Source organism: Coregonus lavaretus, assembly GCF_964263955.1.
Source record: "Coregonus lavaretus genome assembly, chromosome: 30".
Taxonomy (NCBI): domain Eukaryota; kingdom Metazoa; phylum Chordata; class Actinopteri; order Salmoniformes; family Salmonidae; genus Coregonus; species Coregonus lavaretus.
The window spans coordinates 32518722-32537502 of NC_140017.1; the positions used below are offsets into that span (position 1 = coordinate 32518722).

The 18781-nt window shown below is 44.8% G+C and overlaps 1 protein-coding gene across 1 annotated transcript in view; it reads left to right on the plus strand.

Annotated features, from left to right (window-relative positions):
* Positions 1 to 6245: 6245 nt before the first annotated feature.
* LOC311106210 (ephrin type-A receptor 4-like) overlaps positions 6246 to 18781 on the plus strand; it is a gene marked incomplete at its 3' end in the record, with an annotated part of 69239 nt that continues 56703 nt past the window's right edge. The window contains exons 1-3 of the mRNA XM_084148517.1: positions 6246 to 6412; positions 7728 to 7795; positions 10526 to 11189. Of these exons, the coding sequence (XP_084004643.1) occupies positions 6316 to 6412; positions 7728 to 7795; positions 10526 to 11189 (829 nt within the window). The 5' untranslated portion in view covers positions 6246 to 6315. The remainder of the gene's footprint in view (positions 6413 to 7727; positions 7796 to 10525; positions 11190 to 18781) is intronic.

Genomic DNA, 18781 nt, shown 5'->3' on the forward strand with positions numbered 1-18781 from the left:
GTTAAGGCTGATTTGTAGTTGTGTGTTGATACTTTAAGCGTTGAGTGAATGTGCTGTACTGACATTTAAACACGTCCCTGACAGGAACTATATCTCACGCTGACACCAGATTTACCGGGTCATTAACCCGCTCTTAACACCACAAAGTGATACGTCTACAACAAAATGGGACAGATTAGTTAGATCTTACATATAGACAAGGATGGGGGTGGATTTGTAATGGAGACACATCGTTGCTGGATGTGTAGTCTACACTACAGAGAGAGATGGAGACTTCACTTCTCCATATGGAGGGTTCTTACAACTGTGATATATACAAAAAGCTATGACATAGAAAAAAGTACTTGAAGTCTTTTTAAGATGACAAAATGGCCCCTCAACACCTCCTGGACATTTCGCAGTCCTGTTGGGGTGTGACCAAAGGCCTGGGGTGGCTCGTATCGACTGCTAACCACCAGGCAGGGGGTGGAGAGTGGGGTGCCAGGGGCAGGTAAAGGCCAGATCACACTGCACCGGCTGGGCATGGGGCACCAGCCACGGTGGGTAATTGAGAGTGGGGGGAGAGGGTGGGTAGTAATTGGAGATGCAGTGAATAGCAGGGTAGAATGTTGTGTTAGCCATTGTATGGAAACAATGTTTTTGGTATGGTAAGCTTTTATTTGCAGAAGGAATACCTCAAAGAGATCACAAGTTTGTGGTTTGCTGGACAACAACTGGCAACAGGTAAGGATAGTATATGTGGAATTGGTGTTTCAGAGTCAAACTGTCTCCATGCTTCAGTTTAAACAGACATTGTAAGACTGAAATCCACAGAACCGGTATTTGATGTCTTGTGTGACTGTGAAGATGTGATTAAATCCATCCCTGCAGTGAGTGAGACATGTTGCGTGAGCTACAGAGATGAGAGCGTCTTATCCTGTCTTGGTTACTGACACACTGCTGGGTTGGTGCTTGAAGCTCTCTCTCCTTCTGCTTCTTCCATCTCCTCCTCCTCTTCCCTCCTCTTCTCCAACTCCCACACACCTGACCTCCAGGGGCTATCTCTCTGACAGCTTGCCCAGGGAACACCACATAAGGCTGGGGTCCGAAGGTGGTAGGCAGGGCCCTTAGCCTGGGGGTCAGCTCTCCACAGGGCTCAGGGCTTCAGCCCTGCTTCAGTAAGGTAGAATCAGCTAAGACAATGACCAAAGCTGTTTTAGCCCAGGGAGAGGGGGATTTTGGAGGGGGAAGGGGGTTGCTCAGTTGACAATTAAAGGAAAGTGCAACACACAAACTAAGGGAACACACACAGGAGCGGCTGTGAGTGTGTGAGTCGAGGTTTGTTTGTGTGTGTGTGATTGGCACACAATGCAGATGTGTGGGCAGTAGGTGCCATCTGGAGAAAGCGGAGTGGGATGAGGAGGGAGGAGGGAGGAGGAAGGGTGGGATGCCACTTTAGAAAAAGCGCCTTATCGTTTGATGAGAGGATAAAGGAAATGATCAGAGTGTAATCAATCAAAAAACCTGTGACACAAATTAACGAAGACAAGAAACATGCCCCACCATCTCACCCCTCCCTCCCCCACCTCATCTCAGCGGTGGCCCCGCCCGTTCGTCAATAGGCCCCTTCGTTGGCAGCAACCCCCAACTTCGCCACCATTGGTCGAGCTTGTGAAAAGACTCTGGCTTTTATGGTTGCATGGCTTGTCGTCAGGGGAAAATGGAAAACCGCCATTCAGGTTGTGACGGGTGTCGGACAATCAATGTTGGAACTTAGTAAGTGGCCAATCTCGAGGAACGCCAGATGCTACGCCGAGTTCATGTGGATCGAGATGTTTTCACCGGAGCAACCACACCCTCACAAAGACGCAGTATGGACTCCCTGGAGACCCCCCCTCCACCCTTCCGCTCCATCCCTAACCAACACAGTCACCTTCCTTCCCGCTGATCTAATGCCATTTCCTTGAGTAGTCCAAGAGCAGGCCTCAATAGCAGCCCTTACTGCCTGGTAATGGAAAAAACACGAGTTCCTCTCACGAGACAGGCATCCATGAGAGAAACCAAAGCTACTGGACCTATCTAAACACAGGGACAAAGACTGCTCTATACAGAATGAGATCACCCACAATGAAAGAACTCATGAGCATTCCGAAACTGCCATTCCAAACTTTATGAAACTCTGGGTTTGGTATTAGCCTATAGTTCCAAAAGCTGAAAATATTGTTTCAAAACAAGTCATTTAGTGAATAACTAGTGGGATTGATGAACGGGTATAGGCCTGCCTGTGCTGTGTTCTTAAAGATTTCCCAAAAAGTTAAATGAATGATGGTATAGGCCTAAAAGCCTCAGTGAGGGTAGAAAAGTGATGATGTATATAGCCCTATAGTTCAATCATAGTCTATGGTGCCAGACCAGCTGGCTTGATGATTCACTTTCAGTTCTTCTTCCCATTCTGAGTTGGTATCGTTACGCCTACATGGAGAGTGTGGTTTAGGCCCACGTAGGGCCTACTAACTAGCCTGGCTGATGCGACCTACGTGACTCACAGCACAAGGAGAGCTGTGACCACACTGGTCTGGAAAGGAGGCTGTTTGACAATGCAATATTCGCTCAGAAATTGTGCAAAGGGTTTGATTGGTTCTCTCAAATGCTTTTTTCCCTCCGGGGTTGAGACCTCTCATTGTTTGGATTTGAAAATCTAACCATTGTAATGGAAGGGGGCAGGGCTCCGGGGGCTGTGTGTGGGTGTTTGAGTGAGAAAGAGACAGAGAGCCAACCAGTAAAAGCACAGCCCTGTGCCAACAACATCAAAGAGCCATTCCAGACTCTGAAGTCAGGAGGACTTTGAGAGTTAGGTGTTAGCCAGACTACCTACTAACCTTATCCCCAAGCTAAATGTGCATCTGCAGAAGTGTAACCTACAGTTTACACAACCAAGCGGGATCTTAAGCACTTACAAATTCGTAACATATCATAAGAATTGCACCTTTTTTTTTGCACCTTTTTTTTTTTGCAGGAGGTAACATGTCATACAAGATGGATGACATAGTACACAATTGTGCAATATTTTAGGGACCCATTTTGCAGAGTTGTGGACATGACTTGGACTCGAGTCTGACTCCAGTCACAAATTTGATTACTTGAGAGGTGACTTGATAGAAAATAAAATAACTTGATACTTGACCTGGACTTGGAGCCTCAAGACTCGAGACTCGACTTTGACTTGAGACTGATGACTTGAAATGATCTGGCCAGGTTTTGTAATGTTTTGTCACTCAGTTTGTGGCATTAGTCTATGTGGATTAATATACACGCAGCCAGAGACAGTAGCCGCAGCATCGCAACAAATTGGCTAGTGAAACGCACACTCGGCACTCTGATTGGACCAGCAAACTGTCAATCATCACAGGTCGGGTGCACGGTGAACCGATTGCTGATTTGCTGTACGGCTATAGGAATCGGTGCAGCGCAAACATCAAATTGCAGCCCCCAAAAATGTTGGTGATCAACAATATTAACTGTTTACTTTGTAAGCTCACCAGCAATGGGGCAACAACTACTAGCATAGGTCTACTGGTATGTTGGTATGTAAAAATTGCTTGATATTGATAATTTACTTATGAAGCTTGCATTTAGAATTTGTTGTTAAAATCTAATATTAATGTGGCGAAGATGCACCATAGGCGCTGCTCTTAACGTGAACTCCGCGAACTCCTGCCAGTGGAGAGTGCTTTTTTTTTCTTGTTGAAATATTTTCTGTTGCTTTCACACGTTTAAATGCATGTGCCCTGTGTGGTAAATCTATATTCCATCTAATACTAAAATAATTGCTAGCGTTTAATCATTCCGTTACCTTAATGTTTATTGCAACACGTAGACATTTCTGTTTCATGTTTGATAGGCCTACGATACATTTTCATTTGATAGCCAACCATTTCTTACTCTGCTCTGAGTGGGCGCGATGTTTATAGTGCACATGAACATTCGCAAGACTCTTGAGGTAGAAGTTCTGTTTATTTAATTCAATGTATAGTTTCCTTTGTTCATATTTCCCGGGTTAGGTCGGAGTTCCGTATGTCTGTGCACAGTCCCCAAGTCCAGAACGGACCATGGGAGGCGCACAGTACTACATAGAGCCATGACGAAAAGGAACTCTATTCCACATCAAGTAACTCATGCCAGCAGTAAAATTAGATTTAAAAAACAGATTAAAATACACCTTATGGAACAGCAGGGACTGTGAGGCAACACAAACATAGACACATGCATACGAGAACATATGCACACATGGATTTGGTGTTATAGTTATGTGGTAGTAAAGTAGAGACCCGAGGGCACACACTTAATATGTTGTAAAATATGTTATGAATGTATTGTAATGTTTTTCAAATGTATAACTACCTTAATTTTGCTGGACCCCAGGAGGAGTCAGCAGCTACTGGGGATCCATAATAATATACAAATACAAAAACAAATGTGTCTGTCATTTTTGTTGTGAGTAATAGGAGCGCGCGTTTCTTAGTGAGTATAGAAATAGGCTACGTGCCCTGCGCTTCACGCTTTGGAGTCAGAACGTTGAATAAGAGAACATTATTGTTACATGTATGCATGGTGTTGGAATATCATTAATACAAATTAAGTCTGATTTAAGAAAAATGTACCAATGTAACAATGGATGTGGAAATTTCCTTTTACATTGTAGAACCAGTTTATTGGTTATAATTGCCAATTGGGTAATTGTATGGTCCTGGGTGCCATTTGGTTATTATGTAGGCCAACCTGTATGAGCTCCTGTTAGACAGATTCGATTTGGTTTCTCAGATGGGACAGGTTAAGCCTGATACAGAGGCAATTTCTTTTGGGCTATTGCCCGTGTGTATTTGGTAAATCTACTTGCATATTTTGTATGATATGACGCTTTCACCATTGGATCACCAAGACCTGTAAATAAATATACGCTCTGAGCACTTCCACCTGCCTTGCCTTCTGCTGATTTCATGCCCTTACAATTGCTACAAGGTCCATATTTTACAATTACATAGGGTAATAAAAATATGTTGTAGACATAATAATGAAAGGGCTTTCCTGTAGCCTCGATAAAACGACGATGGCCCTCTGCGGGTCACTGAAGCTTGCATGGAGGCTGCAAAACTTGGCTCATCCCGCGGGAGCATGGAGAAAGATCCAGCGTAGGAGCACGAGAGGGAAGTAGAGTGAAGAAAACTTGTTAATAAACAGAGATGCTGAACCAAAAGGATGGACACTTGGGATTTTTCCAAACCGAATAATGCCTTTATTGTTTGAGGAAAAAACAAAAGGAAAACATTAGGCTACTCATCGATTTCTTTCTATACCTTTCATACTCTGCAGACCTTTAGGCGTTAAATGTTATTAGAATGTTTATCACAACTCGGGGATGAGGGATGGAACCCCAGATGTATCAGGCCTGCACTCCTTACTTCCAATACAACCTTGATAAAATGCTATTAGAATAACGACTATAATCCAATAACACGGGATTCGTGCCCATCATTCGTCACAAAATTGTGATGATCAATTTCCCAAAGTGGAATTTCGTGTTATGTTATCGGGTCAGGCCCTTACTTGTTCCATAATCCAATAGATACGGACAATCTGTGATTGTATCCGCTAGGTGGCGACCTTGGTCTAAAGCGTTTCACCTTGGACAGCGCTGCGCATCATTGGAGACGACGTTCATGTAGGGTTCACAACACCGTCCAATGACGAGTAGGCGGGTAATTCACGTTATGAGGAAAATGACAAATATCTGCCTACACGTGACTAGTCCTAAAAAATTATTACGATTTTCTAAGATTCTTTGAGCAAAGTACTTTTGAGACACAGGTGTTATAGCCTTGACCTAATAAGGTGAATGTTGAAAAATTAAACAAAAACCAATTCATCTTCGACATAATTCATGAAACGTTTTTAGGAATTTCATCATTAATAACAATGTAACGAGATTATCTTGGAAGTTTATTGGTTCTCTTTAACAAGAAAAATAGTGGTGTCCGCATGAAATAAATTCACTAAATATTACAGTAACAACTGGCCCTTTACACAGTCCCATTTTGGCCCGACCAGAGTCCACTCATGGCTGAGGTGTAGGGGGACAGTTAATGATTATTTGCCCCTGTTTTCCCGTCCACTGCGTTTCCTATTTGGATTGACTGCCGCGTCAGAGCGCGCAGACCCACCTCCGGGTTGTTTTCGGTGCGTCGCTCTATCCCTGCTTCAAACACAAAGTCCACAGGGAGAGAGAGAGCAAGACCTGTGAGGAGCGGAACGAACGACCAGAAAAAAGGCGAACGACAAATGGCACTCATGGCTGGGATTTTGTTTACGGCGACCTCTGTGCTGCTTGGGATTTCTACGTGTGTTTCTTCGGCACGGATTTACCCCCCAAACGAAGGTAAGACTTGGAATAATAGCGGAGCCCGGTCTTGGACTTTTTCTCCACTAGTTTATACTCCGTCCACTTCGTGTGTGAGACGAACCACCAGTCCGTTGTCCCGTCGCTATTTTGGACTCGTGCAAGAACCTTCAGCACTCAAAGAAGGGGGCAACACTATTAATTTGCTCAACAACATGCGCCATTAATCTCTGACATTGGATTTCCAGATGCGTCAAACCCATCGAACGTTTTGTGTCGTAGGCTACTAGGTCCAAGTTGCTGAAAGCGCTTGGCAGAAAGCCGGAGCGTATGAAGTCTATATGGGTCTCTAGCAGGGTCCGAGTGGCGTGCTGGGACCCAGTCTCTGTTAAAAAGGCGACAGCCAACTTCTTCAACCAAATTCGTTTTTTTTTTTTTTTTTGTCATATAGGCTACAAAGACTCGATTTTATACACAAATCATTATTGCTTTGGAGCGCATGTCTGTGTCTGGTTTTGTGCGGTTGTGCAAAAGCTCCCCTCACAAAATGAGCCATGTTATTTTAGTTCATAACCATGTATTGCAGTCGCAGTTCTGTAAAATAATCCCCATTCAATTATCAAGTGGCTCTTGCGCATTTTCTATGTCAAAACGCATTAACTTCAAAACAGTACTTTACTAATGACCAAAGCCAAGTAATTTCAGATAAATGCAAACATCTTAAATTAAAATTAAATTAAATTCAATGCATATTTAAGCGCTTACATTTGTGATTTTCTTCATTGCACACTGAGAGGATTTCAGTAAGAAATATAAGGGGCTATTGAAATCTCATTACGGATTATTTTTTATTTCTCACTGAAGCTAGTTCATTTAGACGTCCGTCTCCTCATCGTCGAGCCCGTGTTAAAACAGACAAACGGAGTCTCCAATATGTATTTCTTAACCAAACATCCAGAGTCGCATTCACTGGGTTACAGTGACAATACTCATGGTTATTTATACAAAATATAAAATCCCTTTAAAATGGGGTCCCTTTATGATTTGAATCACAAATCCTCCTGAAAAAAATCTATCTAAATTATAAATTTGAATAATGCAAACATATGACATATGCGTGGACATGGGCCTATAGATACGTTGTTACACATTGATCATTAAACTACTTCTGACTGGCTTTTCGTTGAGCAGATTGCACAGAATTGTTTTCCTCGGGGAAACTGCATAACTATCCAACTATGGTAACAGCGTGGTGGCTTTTCCAGACTGTATATTATCCCTGTAGACAAGGTTACACATTTTCAGTGTTATGAACAGCCTATAACTGCTCACTTCTCTTTCCTATGTTTTTCAGTGACGTTACTGGACTCCAGATCTGTAGCGGGGGAGTTGGGCTGGGTCGCCAACCCAACAGAAGGAGGGGTAAGTGCCCCTCGTTAGGACGTGATTCCCCCGTTGAGTCAAAATGGAGAGATGATGTCCTCTAAAACCTACCGGCCCCCTCCCTCCTTCTCTACCTCTACTCGCGGTAATGGTCAGATTCGAGTCCGATACGGCAGCGGGCGTCGGGTTTCCTGAATAGACGGCGGATTGAATCGGTCTTTGTGGAGAAACTTTATATCCTTTCCCCCTATTGAGGCGCGGGGGGAGAGGAACTTGGCAGCACAGAAAGGGCCCTTTGGAATGGATGAATGAAGGGAAAGGGCAGCGGGTTTCAGTCCTCACAGCAGGATTGGATTGGGCCATGAAGCGATAGGGAATGTGATCGGACTAAATGCATGATCCCGCGGTCTAATTGGGTTCTATATAGTTGCGCTGATAAGGTACAGAGTGCGACTGTTTAGGGAATGGCCGTGAGGGGCCCTTCGGTGCGCGCGGCTGGGGCCGGTCTGGCACACACTCCCCTGTCAGCAACAGCACTGGCGTTTGAATAATTGCATGGAACCATCTTATATTTTAGTTGTATTTATAGACTAAACCAACAAGGTGGCCCAAAGTAGAGCAGCGTATGCTATCCTTGACGTTCTTTCTATTCAGGCATCTTCTGGCATATCAATTATATTTTAATGATGCAGTTTATGGTATGCTATAGACCCATAAAAGAAACGTTGACCTTTTGTCTCAGCCCCCTCTCCAACTCTTGTTTTATTCACCATTGGGTTGAGTTGTTGTTCAATGGACGTGGCTAGTGTATGCTGCTGTTGGTTGCTCTCCGTTCCTTCTTCAGCCGTTTCCTCCGAGGCGGAGTGATTGACAGGGTGCTGGCAGCGCCGACAGGCCTGCATTCACGCTCTCATTACGACCAATTACCCCCATTCTCCCTCTCCTCCGCTATCGGGGAAAGGTGCGGCCTTATCTGCCGCGCGGGTTGATTTCCACAATAAAGGGCCAAGCAGAAAGAAGAAAGCTGTGGAATAAAGCAGCGGGGTGATGGACACTTTCTCAAATCGGAGCCTCAGCCATGTTTAGCGTTATCTCCCCTACTCAAATGAATAGGGGTTTAAACGAGATTATTTATGATAACGCGTTGAATCAAATTCAGCACAGGCTACACCCTTCCCCCTAGTAATAGCTCTGTTTGGACTCGTTTCTCCAAATAGAATATAGTCCTAAACAGATACAAGCTGAAAGGCTGGATTGTCTGCTCTTGTTTTTAAATGCAGTCAATTTGAAAACTATTTTTTAAAGCTCATTGTGAAAAATGTAAAGGCCCAGTGCAGTCAAAATGAGATTGTCCTGAGTTTGATATATATTTCCAGACTATGATGTCGAATAATACTGTGAAATTGTGAAAATGATGATAATGCCCCTTTAGTGTAAGAGCTGTTTGAAAAGACCACCTGAAATTTCAGTCTGTTTTGGTGGGATGGAATTTTGGCCTGCCTGTTGACATCACCAGGTGGTAAATTAGTTAATAGACCAATAAGAAAGAGAGTTCCAAACCTCTCTGCCAATAACAGCTAGTTTTTTGTTTCCCCTCCCCACTCAGAACACTACCAGACAGTCCTAGCAACATTCTTGCTTGAGAAATTGCTCTTTGCTAAGTAGCAATTATTTATTTTTTTGACCACTTTAATACGATCACAGTAAGGTACTTAATTCTTACCCCAAAATGATTAGATATTGAGATAAAAACGTCTGCGTTGGCCCTTTAAGAGCACACCATAATGCCCCCAACGCCTTTCAAAACGCCATATACCCTATGCTCCTTAGCAGCTGGGACTTTATCGTAAGTAAAACAAACATTGCTCCTATAATAATAAACCAGCCAGTCATCGATAACGTAATCAATGCACCTCATGTTCACGTCCTATACCAATGAGTTCATTCTAAAAACACCCAATCCACATTTACATTTTAGTCATTTAGCAGACACTCTTATCCAGAGCGACTTACAGGAGCAATTAGGGTTAAGTGCCTTGCTCAAGGGCACATCGACAGATTTTTCACCTAGTCGGCTCGGGGATTAGAACCAGCGACCTTTCAGCACATGTGTGCTGTCAAAACCCTCTCCCTCTTCAAAATCATTTGTAGGCCTACAGAAGCAACACAGACACACTTTTTCTATTAGGTTTCTATTCTGATCACTATAAGCCCTTACAGACATAGGGCCTATCCATTAGCTCATACATAAGATTATTTCAATACCCCCTTCTTTTTCTTTTTCTCTTCACCCTCTCTCTGTATCACTCTCCATTTGGTGACCTTTAAATTAATCTTGGACTTATGGGGATTTACATTGAGGTCCTCATTATTTGAAATTAAAATAATAATTTGAATGGTGCATGTTCCCCAAGGATTTGGTTGGTTTCATTTTCTGTGGAGATAAAAGGTACTAGTCAGGATTGAACACAGTACAGTAGGCCTACAGTATGTCTACTTGTTTCTGCCTGTACCAGTAGTAGTTTCATTATAACAGGCCGTACTATTTATATTAGGCCTTTTCATGCATTTATTATTCATGAATTTACAAGTTTGGCCATTAAATAATTGGCCTACTGAGACACAGATATTAAGTCACCGTTTTGCATTCTCAATGTATGTCTGCAAGTCAATGTTTTAATGTGGCCTACCATTTTCCAGATTTTTCTAACATTGAGATAATGTGTGTCAGATGTTTTCCTAACATTGCCTCTGTGTTTGTCTCCTCAGTGGGAGGAGGTGAGCATCATGGATGAGAAGAACATTCCCATCAGGACGTACCAGGTGTGTAATGTGATGGAACCCAACCAGAACAACTGGCTTAGAACCGACTGGATCCCCCGGGGTGGCGCCCAGCGTGTCTACATCGAAATCAAGTTCACCCTGCGCGACTGTAACAGCCTCCCTGGCGTCATGGGAACCTGCAAGGAGACCTTCAACCTCTACTACTACGAATCCAACAATGACAAGGAGCGTTACATCCGAGAGAACCAGTTTGGCAAGATCGACACGGTGGCGGCTGACGAGAGCTTCACCCAGGTGGACATCGGAGACCGCATCATGAAGCTGAACACGGAGGTCAGGGACGTGGGAGCCTTGACCCGGAAGGGTTTCTACCTGGCCTTCCAGGACGTGGGAGCCTGCATCGCCCTGGTGTCTGTCAGGGTGTTCTATAAGAAGTGTCCCCTGGCTGTGAGGAACCTGGCCCAGTTCCCTGACACCATCACCGGGGCCGACACCTCCTCACTGGTGGAAGTCAGAGGATCCTGCGTGGATAATTCAGAGGAGCGTGACGTTCCCAAAATGTACTGTGGGGCGGACGGAGAGTGGCTGGTGCCCATCGGGAACTGCCTGTGTAACCCGGGATTCGAGGAGAGGAACGCTGAATGCCAGGGTAAGCTAAGGAGAGAAAGCTTCGGTCTGCCTCAGATATATATATATATATTCCTCTAGTCGCTGGCAGCAGCTGTTCTGTGTGGTTATTTGTACAATTCTCTATCTTTCTCTCTTCATTCACTTCCCATCTCTATCACCATACAGTAGCCTGCTTCTTTATCATATCTCCCTCCTCTCTCTCTGTCTGTCTCTTTGTCTCACTCCCTCCATGTATCCCGCTCTCTTTGACTCTCGCTCTCTCTCCCTCTTCTCTATTCACCAACCTTTCTCTCTGTTGCTTGTTGTCTCTCTCTCCTCCTCCCCTCCATGCGTCTCTCCTACATGGTATCAGGCTGGGTAATAGAAGACATTTTACATTTTAGTCATTTAGCAGACGCTCTTATCCAGAGCGACTTACAGTTAGTGTGTGCATACATTTTTCATACTGGCCCCCCGTGGGAAACGAACCCACAACCCTGGAGTTGCAAGTGCCAGGCTCTACCAACTGAGAAGCAGTGATGATTGTAAATGGCGTAATTATCCAGTCCATTGGAATGTGTTAGTTAGGCCAGGGGAACAGGCCTGCTCTTGGGATGTGTTAGTTAGGCCAGTGGAACAGGCCTGCCTGTCTGCCGTGTGTATCTGGTGGATAAATGGCTCAGAAGAGATCAGTCTAAATAGCTTCCAGTCTCTCTCTCCTCCCAGCCCCAATCCCAGACATATGATTCCCAGTCTCTCTCTCCTCCCCACCCCACCACCAGCCCCAATCCCAGCCAGATGATTCCCAGTCTCTCCCAGTCTCTCTCTCTCCTCCCCTACCCACCACACCACCAGCCCCAATCCCAGACAGATTATTCCCAGTCCCTCCCAGTCTCTCTCTCTCCTCCCCACCCCACCCCACCACATCACCAGCCCCAATCCCAGACAGATTATTCCCAGTCCCTCCCAGTCTCTCTCTCTCCTCCCCACCCCACCCCACCCCACCACATCACCAGCCCCAATCCCAGCCAGATGATTCCCAGTCCCTCCCAATCTCTCTCTCCTCCCCACCCCACCACACCACCACCCCCAATCCCATCCAGATGATTCCCAGTCCCTCCCAGTCTCTCTCTCTCCTCCCCACGCCACCACACCACCAGCCCTAATCCCAGCCAGATGATTCTCAGTAGGACCAGTGCTGGCCTGGGAGAGAGATAGACAGAAGCCCTCACTCGCCTGGTTTATCATTCTATGCAGGTGGATGAGAGGTGGAAAGAAGCATGTTTCTCTCCCGGTGTGGATACCAGTGTGTATTGTGTGTGTGTGTGTGCGTGTAGTTCCTGGTGTGTAGCTACCAGTGTGTTGTGTGTGTGTGTAGTCGACCGTCAGCTGCCCCCCCCCCCCCCCCCCCCCACACCACCCTAAAGGGCAGTGGGCCGCTCCAGAGTGGGGTAAGAGGCCGGCCAGGTTGATTAACGGGGGACGGGCCACTCTACCTACCTTAATTTACGGGGGAGCCTTTAAGCGCTATCTCAGGACTAATTGCATGACAAACAGGCCTGGTGATTTAGGGTACTAGGGCTGTCTGGCTCCTTCTGAGGGGGGGCGAGGAGGGCGCACTGAGGTACAAATGGTCACAGATGGTGTGTGTGGGAAAGGTTGGGGGTGAGGGGGTAGCATTTTGGGGCAAGAATGTTCTTTGGAATGTAGCCCGTCTCCCCTGTCAGTGGCTGTGTGGTTGGCAGGGGCCAGGTTTCTCCCTCCCCTGAGTTGTCTTCAAAGGAGAGAGCAGAGATGGGGAGGAAGGAGAGAAGACTCAGGGTAGTTAAATACAGTCGTTCAATTCAGTTAATGTCTTTGAAACATGATGTATCATTACTGGTGTGAGTCAGCAATATTTAGTTCTCTCTCATACCAAACTCACGGGCAGCTGAGTGCCCTTTAGCCTACCTTTGCAATGATTGTTTCTATGAGTCATGTGTTAATGTGTCTTTTTCGACGTGTATACATTGCCCTCCGTAATTATTGGGGCGGTGACACGTTTTGTTATTTTGGCTCTGTATTCCAGCAATTTAGATTTGAAATAATACAATGACTGTGAGGTTAAAGTGCATACTGTCAACTTTAATTTTAGGGTATTTTCATCCATATCGGGTGAACCGTTTAGAAATTACAGCACTTTTTGTACATAGTCCAATTTAGGGGACCAAAAGTATTGGGGCAAATTCACTTATATGTGTATTAAAGTAGTCAAAAGTAAGTATTTGGTCCCATATTCCTGGCACGTAATGATTACATCAAGCTTGTGACTTTACAAACTTGTTGGATGTATTTGCTGTTTGTTTTGGTTGTGTTTCAGATTATTTTGTGCCCAATAGAAATTAATGGTAAATAATGTAGTGTCATTTTGGAGTCACTTTTATTGTAAATAAGAACAGAATATGTTTCTAAACACTTCTACATTAATGTGGATGTTACCATGATTACAGATAGTCCTGAATGAATCGTGAATAATGATGAGTGAGAAGTTACAGACGCACAAATATCATACCCCCAAGACATGCTAACCTCTCACCATTACAATAACAGAGGAGGTTCGCATTTTTTTGGTGGATGATATTTGTGCGTCTAACTTTCTGTGTCACTGTCCCAATAATTACGGAGGGCACTGTATGTATGTGCTGTGTCATATAACATCAGTGCTATGTGCTCTATCGCATCAGAGTTTGGTCAGACACACACACTTTCTGCCTGGGTCTCCATGGCTACCAAAGCCTCGGTCCAGGGTCCACATCTGTGTTTGATGGGTTAAAAGGTGGAGCTCACTGTCAGCCTTCAAGTGCACTGATGAGCTGGTTAATATTCCCCAGCGTGACGAGGCAGAATAGAGGGGGGCTCAACTTCAATATAATAATGTGGACCAAGACACTAAAGAGGGGCTGAGATGGGGGGTTGGGTCTCAAGTCCTCTGTCAGAAAGAGAGTGTGTGTGTGTGAGTGTGCGTGTAAAGGTTAGGGGGGTACCTTGGCCTCTGGTTCCCAGCAGTGGTGAGTAAATAGGACTCTTCCATCATTGTTGAAGCAGTGAGGTTGGGGGGTGTGTGGGTTGGGGGGGGGTCTGAGGATTGTGAACGCTGGCTGAGGGTCAAAGGTCACTAAGTTGTTCATCCATCATGCGTGACAGGGTCGTGGGCCAGGATTGATTAAGACGTCAGGATCCTGACAGCTGGGTGCTTGGGGGCCGCCAGGATGTACACAGAACACAGGGGCCAAGGGGAGAGGGGTACGGGGGCCAGGGAGGACCCCCTGAAAAGGACCGGGGGTTTGCTTTTGGGCTCCTTTCTTTTCTCTCTCATTCCCTTGTTTCTATGAGCTTGGGTAGCGGGGTAAAGCTCTCTCCCGCTAGTCGTCTGTTGAGGGTGACTCCATTGTTGATTGTGGGAAGGACGTGTCACATGTGTTTGTATGTGTGAATGTGTGTGTATTGATGTGTGTGTTAATATGTGCGTCAGTCTGTGTATTGCGTTCATGTGAGTTAATGTGTGTGACTGTGTTTGTGTGTACAGGTTTGTCTGTGTATTGCGTTCATGTGTGTGAGTTTCTGTGTGTATGTGTTGGAGGCAGGCGACTTGGGAAGTGTTAGATGCGTGTGGAGCGAGGAGGGAGGAGGAGGGGGAGACGGTTGAGGGTTACTGAACCGTGAAGGTGGCAGACTGTTTTGACACCTCTCATTGGGGAGGGAGGGTGGGGAGCAGACTGGGAGTTGATGGTTGAGCTGCTAAACCTCTACACCACCTTTACAAACACTACATCAAGGACAGGGCCACCACTGCTCTTTCAAGTAAACCTGCCAACACACCCACCTGTTCTGTTGTAGCAAGATATGTACTTGTATGAATGTGTTTGTGTGTGTATGACCAGATTAGCGTCAGAGAGAGGAAGGATTGTGGCCAAAGAGTTGTAGTGTGTTCCTCTATTCCCCTAACCTTAACCTGTTGATCCTGACCATAGGCTTTCTCAACTGAAATATGTGTCTCTAATATGGTCATACATTTGGCAGGAGGTTAGGAAGTGCAGCTCAGTTTCCCCCTCATTTTGTGGGCAGTGTGCACATAGCCTGTCTTCTCTTGAGAGCCTGGTCTGTCTACGGCGGCCTTTCTCAATAGCAAGGCTATGCTCACTGAGTCTGAACATAGTCAAAGCTTTCCTTAAGTTTGGGTCAGTTACAGTGGTCAGGTATTCTGCCACTGTGTATTCTCTGTTTAGGGCCAAATAGCATTCTAGTTTGCGCTGTTTTTTTGTTAATTCTTTCCAATGTGTGAAGTAATTCTCTTTTTGTTTTCTCATGATTTGGTTGGGTCTAATTGTGTTGTTGTTGTTGTCCTGGGGCTCTGTGGGGTCTGTTTATGTTTGTGAACAGAGCCCCAGGACCAGCTTAGGGGACTCTTCTCCAAGTTCATCTCTCTGTAGGTGATTACTTTGTTATGGAAGGTTTGGGAATCGCTTCCTTTTAAGTGGTTATAGAATTTAATGGGTCTTTTCTGGATTTTGATAATTAGCGGGGATCGGCCTAATTCTGCTCTGCATGCATTATTTTGTGTTTTTCGTTGGACACTGAGGATATTTTTGTAGACTTCTGCATGCAGAGTCTCAATTTGGTGTTTGTCCCATTTTGTGAATTCTTGGTTGGTGAGTGGACCCCAGACCTCACAACCATAAAGGCCAATGGGTTCTATAACTGATTCAAGTATTTTTAGCCAGATCCTAATTGGTATGTCAAATGTTATGTTCCTTTTGATGGCATAGAAGGCCCTTCTTGCCTTGTCTCTCAGATCGTTCACAGCTTTGTGGAAGTTACCTGTGGCAGAGGCATGGGTATGTATAGTTTTTTGTGTGCTCTAGGGCAACGGTGTCTAGATGGAATTTGTATTTGTGGTCCTGGCAACTGGACCTTTTTTGGACATCATTATTTTTGTCATACTGAGATTTACTGTCAGGGCCCAGGTCTGACAGAATCTGTGCAGAAGATCTAGGTGCTTCTTTAGGCCCTTCTTGGTTGGTGACAAAAGCACCAGATCATCAGCAAACAGTAGACATTTGACTTCAGATTCTAGTAGGGTGAGGCCGGGTGCTGCAGACTGTTCTAGTGCCCTCGCCAATTTGTTGATATATATGTTGAAGAGTGTGGGGCTTGTTTTTCGTATGTTTTTCCCCCAACCCCACTTTCCATCAATTTGTATAGCAGACCCTCATGCCAAATTGAGTCAAAAGCTTTTTTGAAATTAACAAAGCATGAGAAGACTTTGCCTTTGTTTTGGTTTGTTTGTTTGTCAATTAGGGTGTGCAGGGTGAATACGTGGTCTGTCGAACGGTGATTTGGTAAAAAGCCAATTTGACATTTGCTCAGTACATTGTTTTCACTGAGGAAATGAACTAGTCTGCTGTTAATGATAATGCAGAGGATTTTCCCAAGGTTGCTGTTGATGCATATCCCATGGTAGTTATTGGGGTAAAATCTGTCTCCACTTTTGTGGATTGGGGTGATAAGTATGTCATTCCAAATATTGGGGAAGATGCCAGAGCTAAGGATGATGTTAAAGAGTTTAAGTATAGCCAATTGGAATTTGTGGTCTAAATGTTATCATTTCATTGAGGATACCATCAACACCACAGGCCTTTTTGGGTTGGAGAGTTTGTATTTTGTCCTGTAGTTCATTCAATGTAATTGGAGAATCCAGTGGGTTCTGGTAGTCTTTAATAGGTGATTCTAAGATTTGCATTTGATCATGTATATTTCTTTGCTGTTTGTTCTTTGTTATATGGCCAAAAAGATAGGAGAAGTGGTTTACCCATACATCTCCATTTTGGATAGATAGCTCTTTATGTTGTTGTTTGTTTAGTGTTTTCCAATTTTCCCAGAAGTGGTTAGAGTCTATGGATTCTTCAATTATATTGAGCTGATTTCTGACATGCTGTTCCTTCTTTTTCTGTAGTGTATTTCTGTATTGTTTTAGTGATTCACCATAGTGGAGGCGTAGGCTCAGGTTTTCTGGGATCTATGTTTTTGGTTGGATAGGTTTCTCAATTTATTTCTTAGGTTTTTGCATTCTTCATCAAACCATTTGTCACTGTTGTTACTTTTCTTCGGTTTTCTGTTAGATATTTTTAGATTTGATAGGGAAGCTGAGAGGTTAGTGGAACATATTGTCCAGGAAGTTGTCTAAAAGGGATTGAATTTGTTGTTGCCTAATTGTTTTTTGGTAGGTTTCGACACTACTTTCCTTCCATCTATAGCATTTCTTAATATTATTCAGTTCCTTTGGCTTTGACGCCTCATGATTGAGTATTGCTCTGTTCAAGTAGACCAGGGTTCTTCAATTCCGGTCCTGGAGGGCTGAAACACTTCTGTTTTTTATTTCTACCTGGTAGTTAATTGCACTCACCTGGTGTCCCAGATCTGAATTAGCCCCTGATTAGAAGGAGAGGATGAAAAACGGGCGGCAGGTAGCTTAGTGGTTAAGAGCGTTGTGCCAGTAACCGAAAGGTCGCTGGTTCTAATCCCCGAGCCGACTAGGTGAAAAATCTGTCGATGTGCCCTTGAGCAAGGCACTTAACCCTAATTGCTCATGTAAGTCGCTCTGGATAAGAGCGTCTGCTAAATGACAAAAAAACAAAAAAACAAAAAAAAATAACAGAGGTGTTTTGGCCCTCCAGGACCGGAATTGAAGAACCCTGAAGTAGACTGTGATTTTGCTGTGGTCTGATAGGGGTGTCAGTGGGCTAGTGTTTTCCAATTTTTCCAGAAGTGGTTAGCGTCTATGGATTCTTCAATTACATTGAGCTGATTTCTGACATGTTGCTGTTCCATCTGTTTCCGTAGTGTATTTCGGTATTGTTTTAGTGATTCACCATAGTGAAGGCTCAGGTTTTCTGCTCTCTCTCTCTCTCTCTCTCTCTCTCTCTCTCTCTCTCTCTCTCTCTCTCTCTCTCTCTCTCTCTCTCTCTCTCTCTCTCTCTCTCTCTCTCTCTCTGTCTCTCTCTCTCTGTGTCTCTCTCTCTGTGTCTCTCTCTCTGTGTCTCTCTCTCTCTCTCTCTCTCTCTCTCTCTCTCACTCTCTCTCTCTCTCTCTCTCTCTCTCTCTCTCTCTCTCTCTCTCTCTCTCTCTCTCTCTCTCTCTGTTGATATTGTTAAATATACACTAGGGAGCATCATCTAAATTCACCACGTAATTCTATTCTATCCCTCTAGTCTCTTATGACTCTAAATACACAAACGCAAATTAGGTTTGCATCTGTAGTCTCCCTCTCTCTTCCACCCCCTTTTCCCCTTCTCTTTCTCCCTCTCTTCATGTACTTCTCAGTGTCACCCCTCCCTCCATCCCTCCCTCCCTCCCTCCCTCCCTCCCTCCCTCCCTCGTTCTCGCTCTCCCTTCTTCCATCTCTCACTTTCTCTCTTTCTCCCCTCTTCCTCCCTCCGGGGTTGTTAGTGCTAGTCAGGCTGGTGACAGCAACAGGAAGTGGGTTGAATAATGAGATTATCGTCGCTGCCGTGAGGCTGAGCACCGTGGTGAACATTATCGCCTGTCTCAATTCCGACACAGAAGCACACGCACACACACACACACACACACACA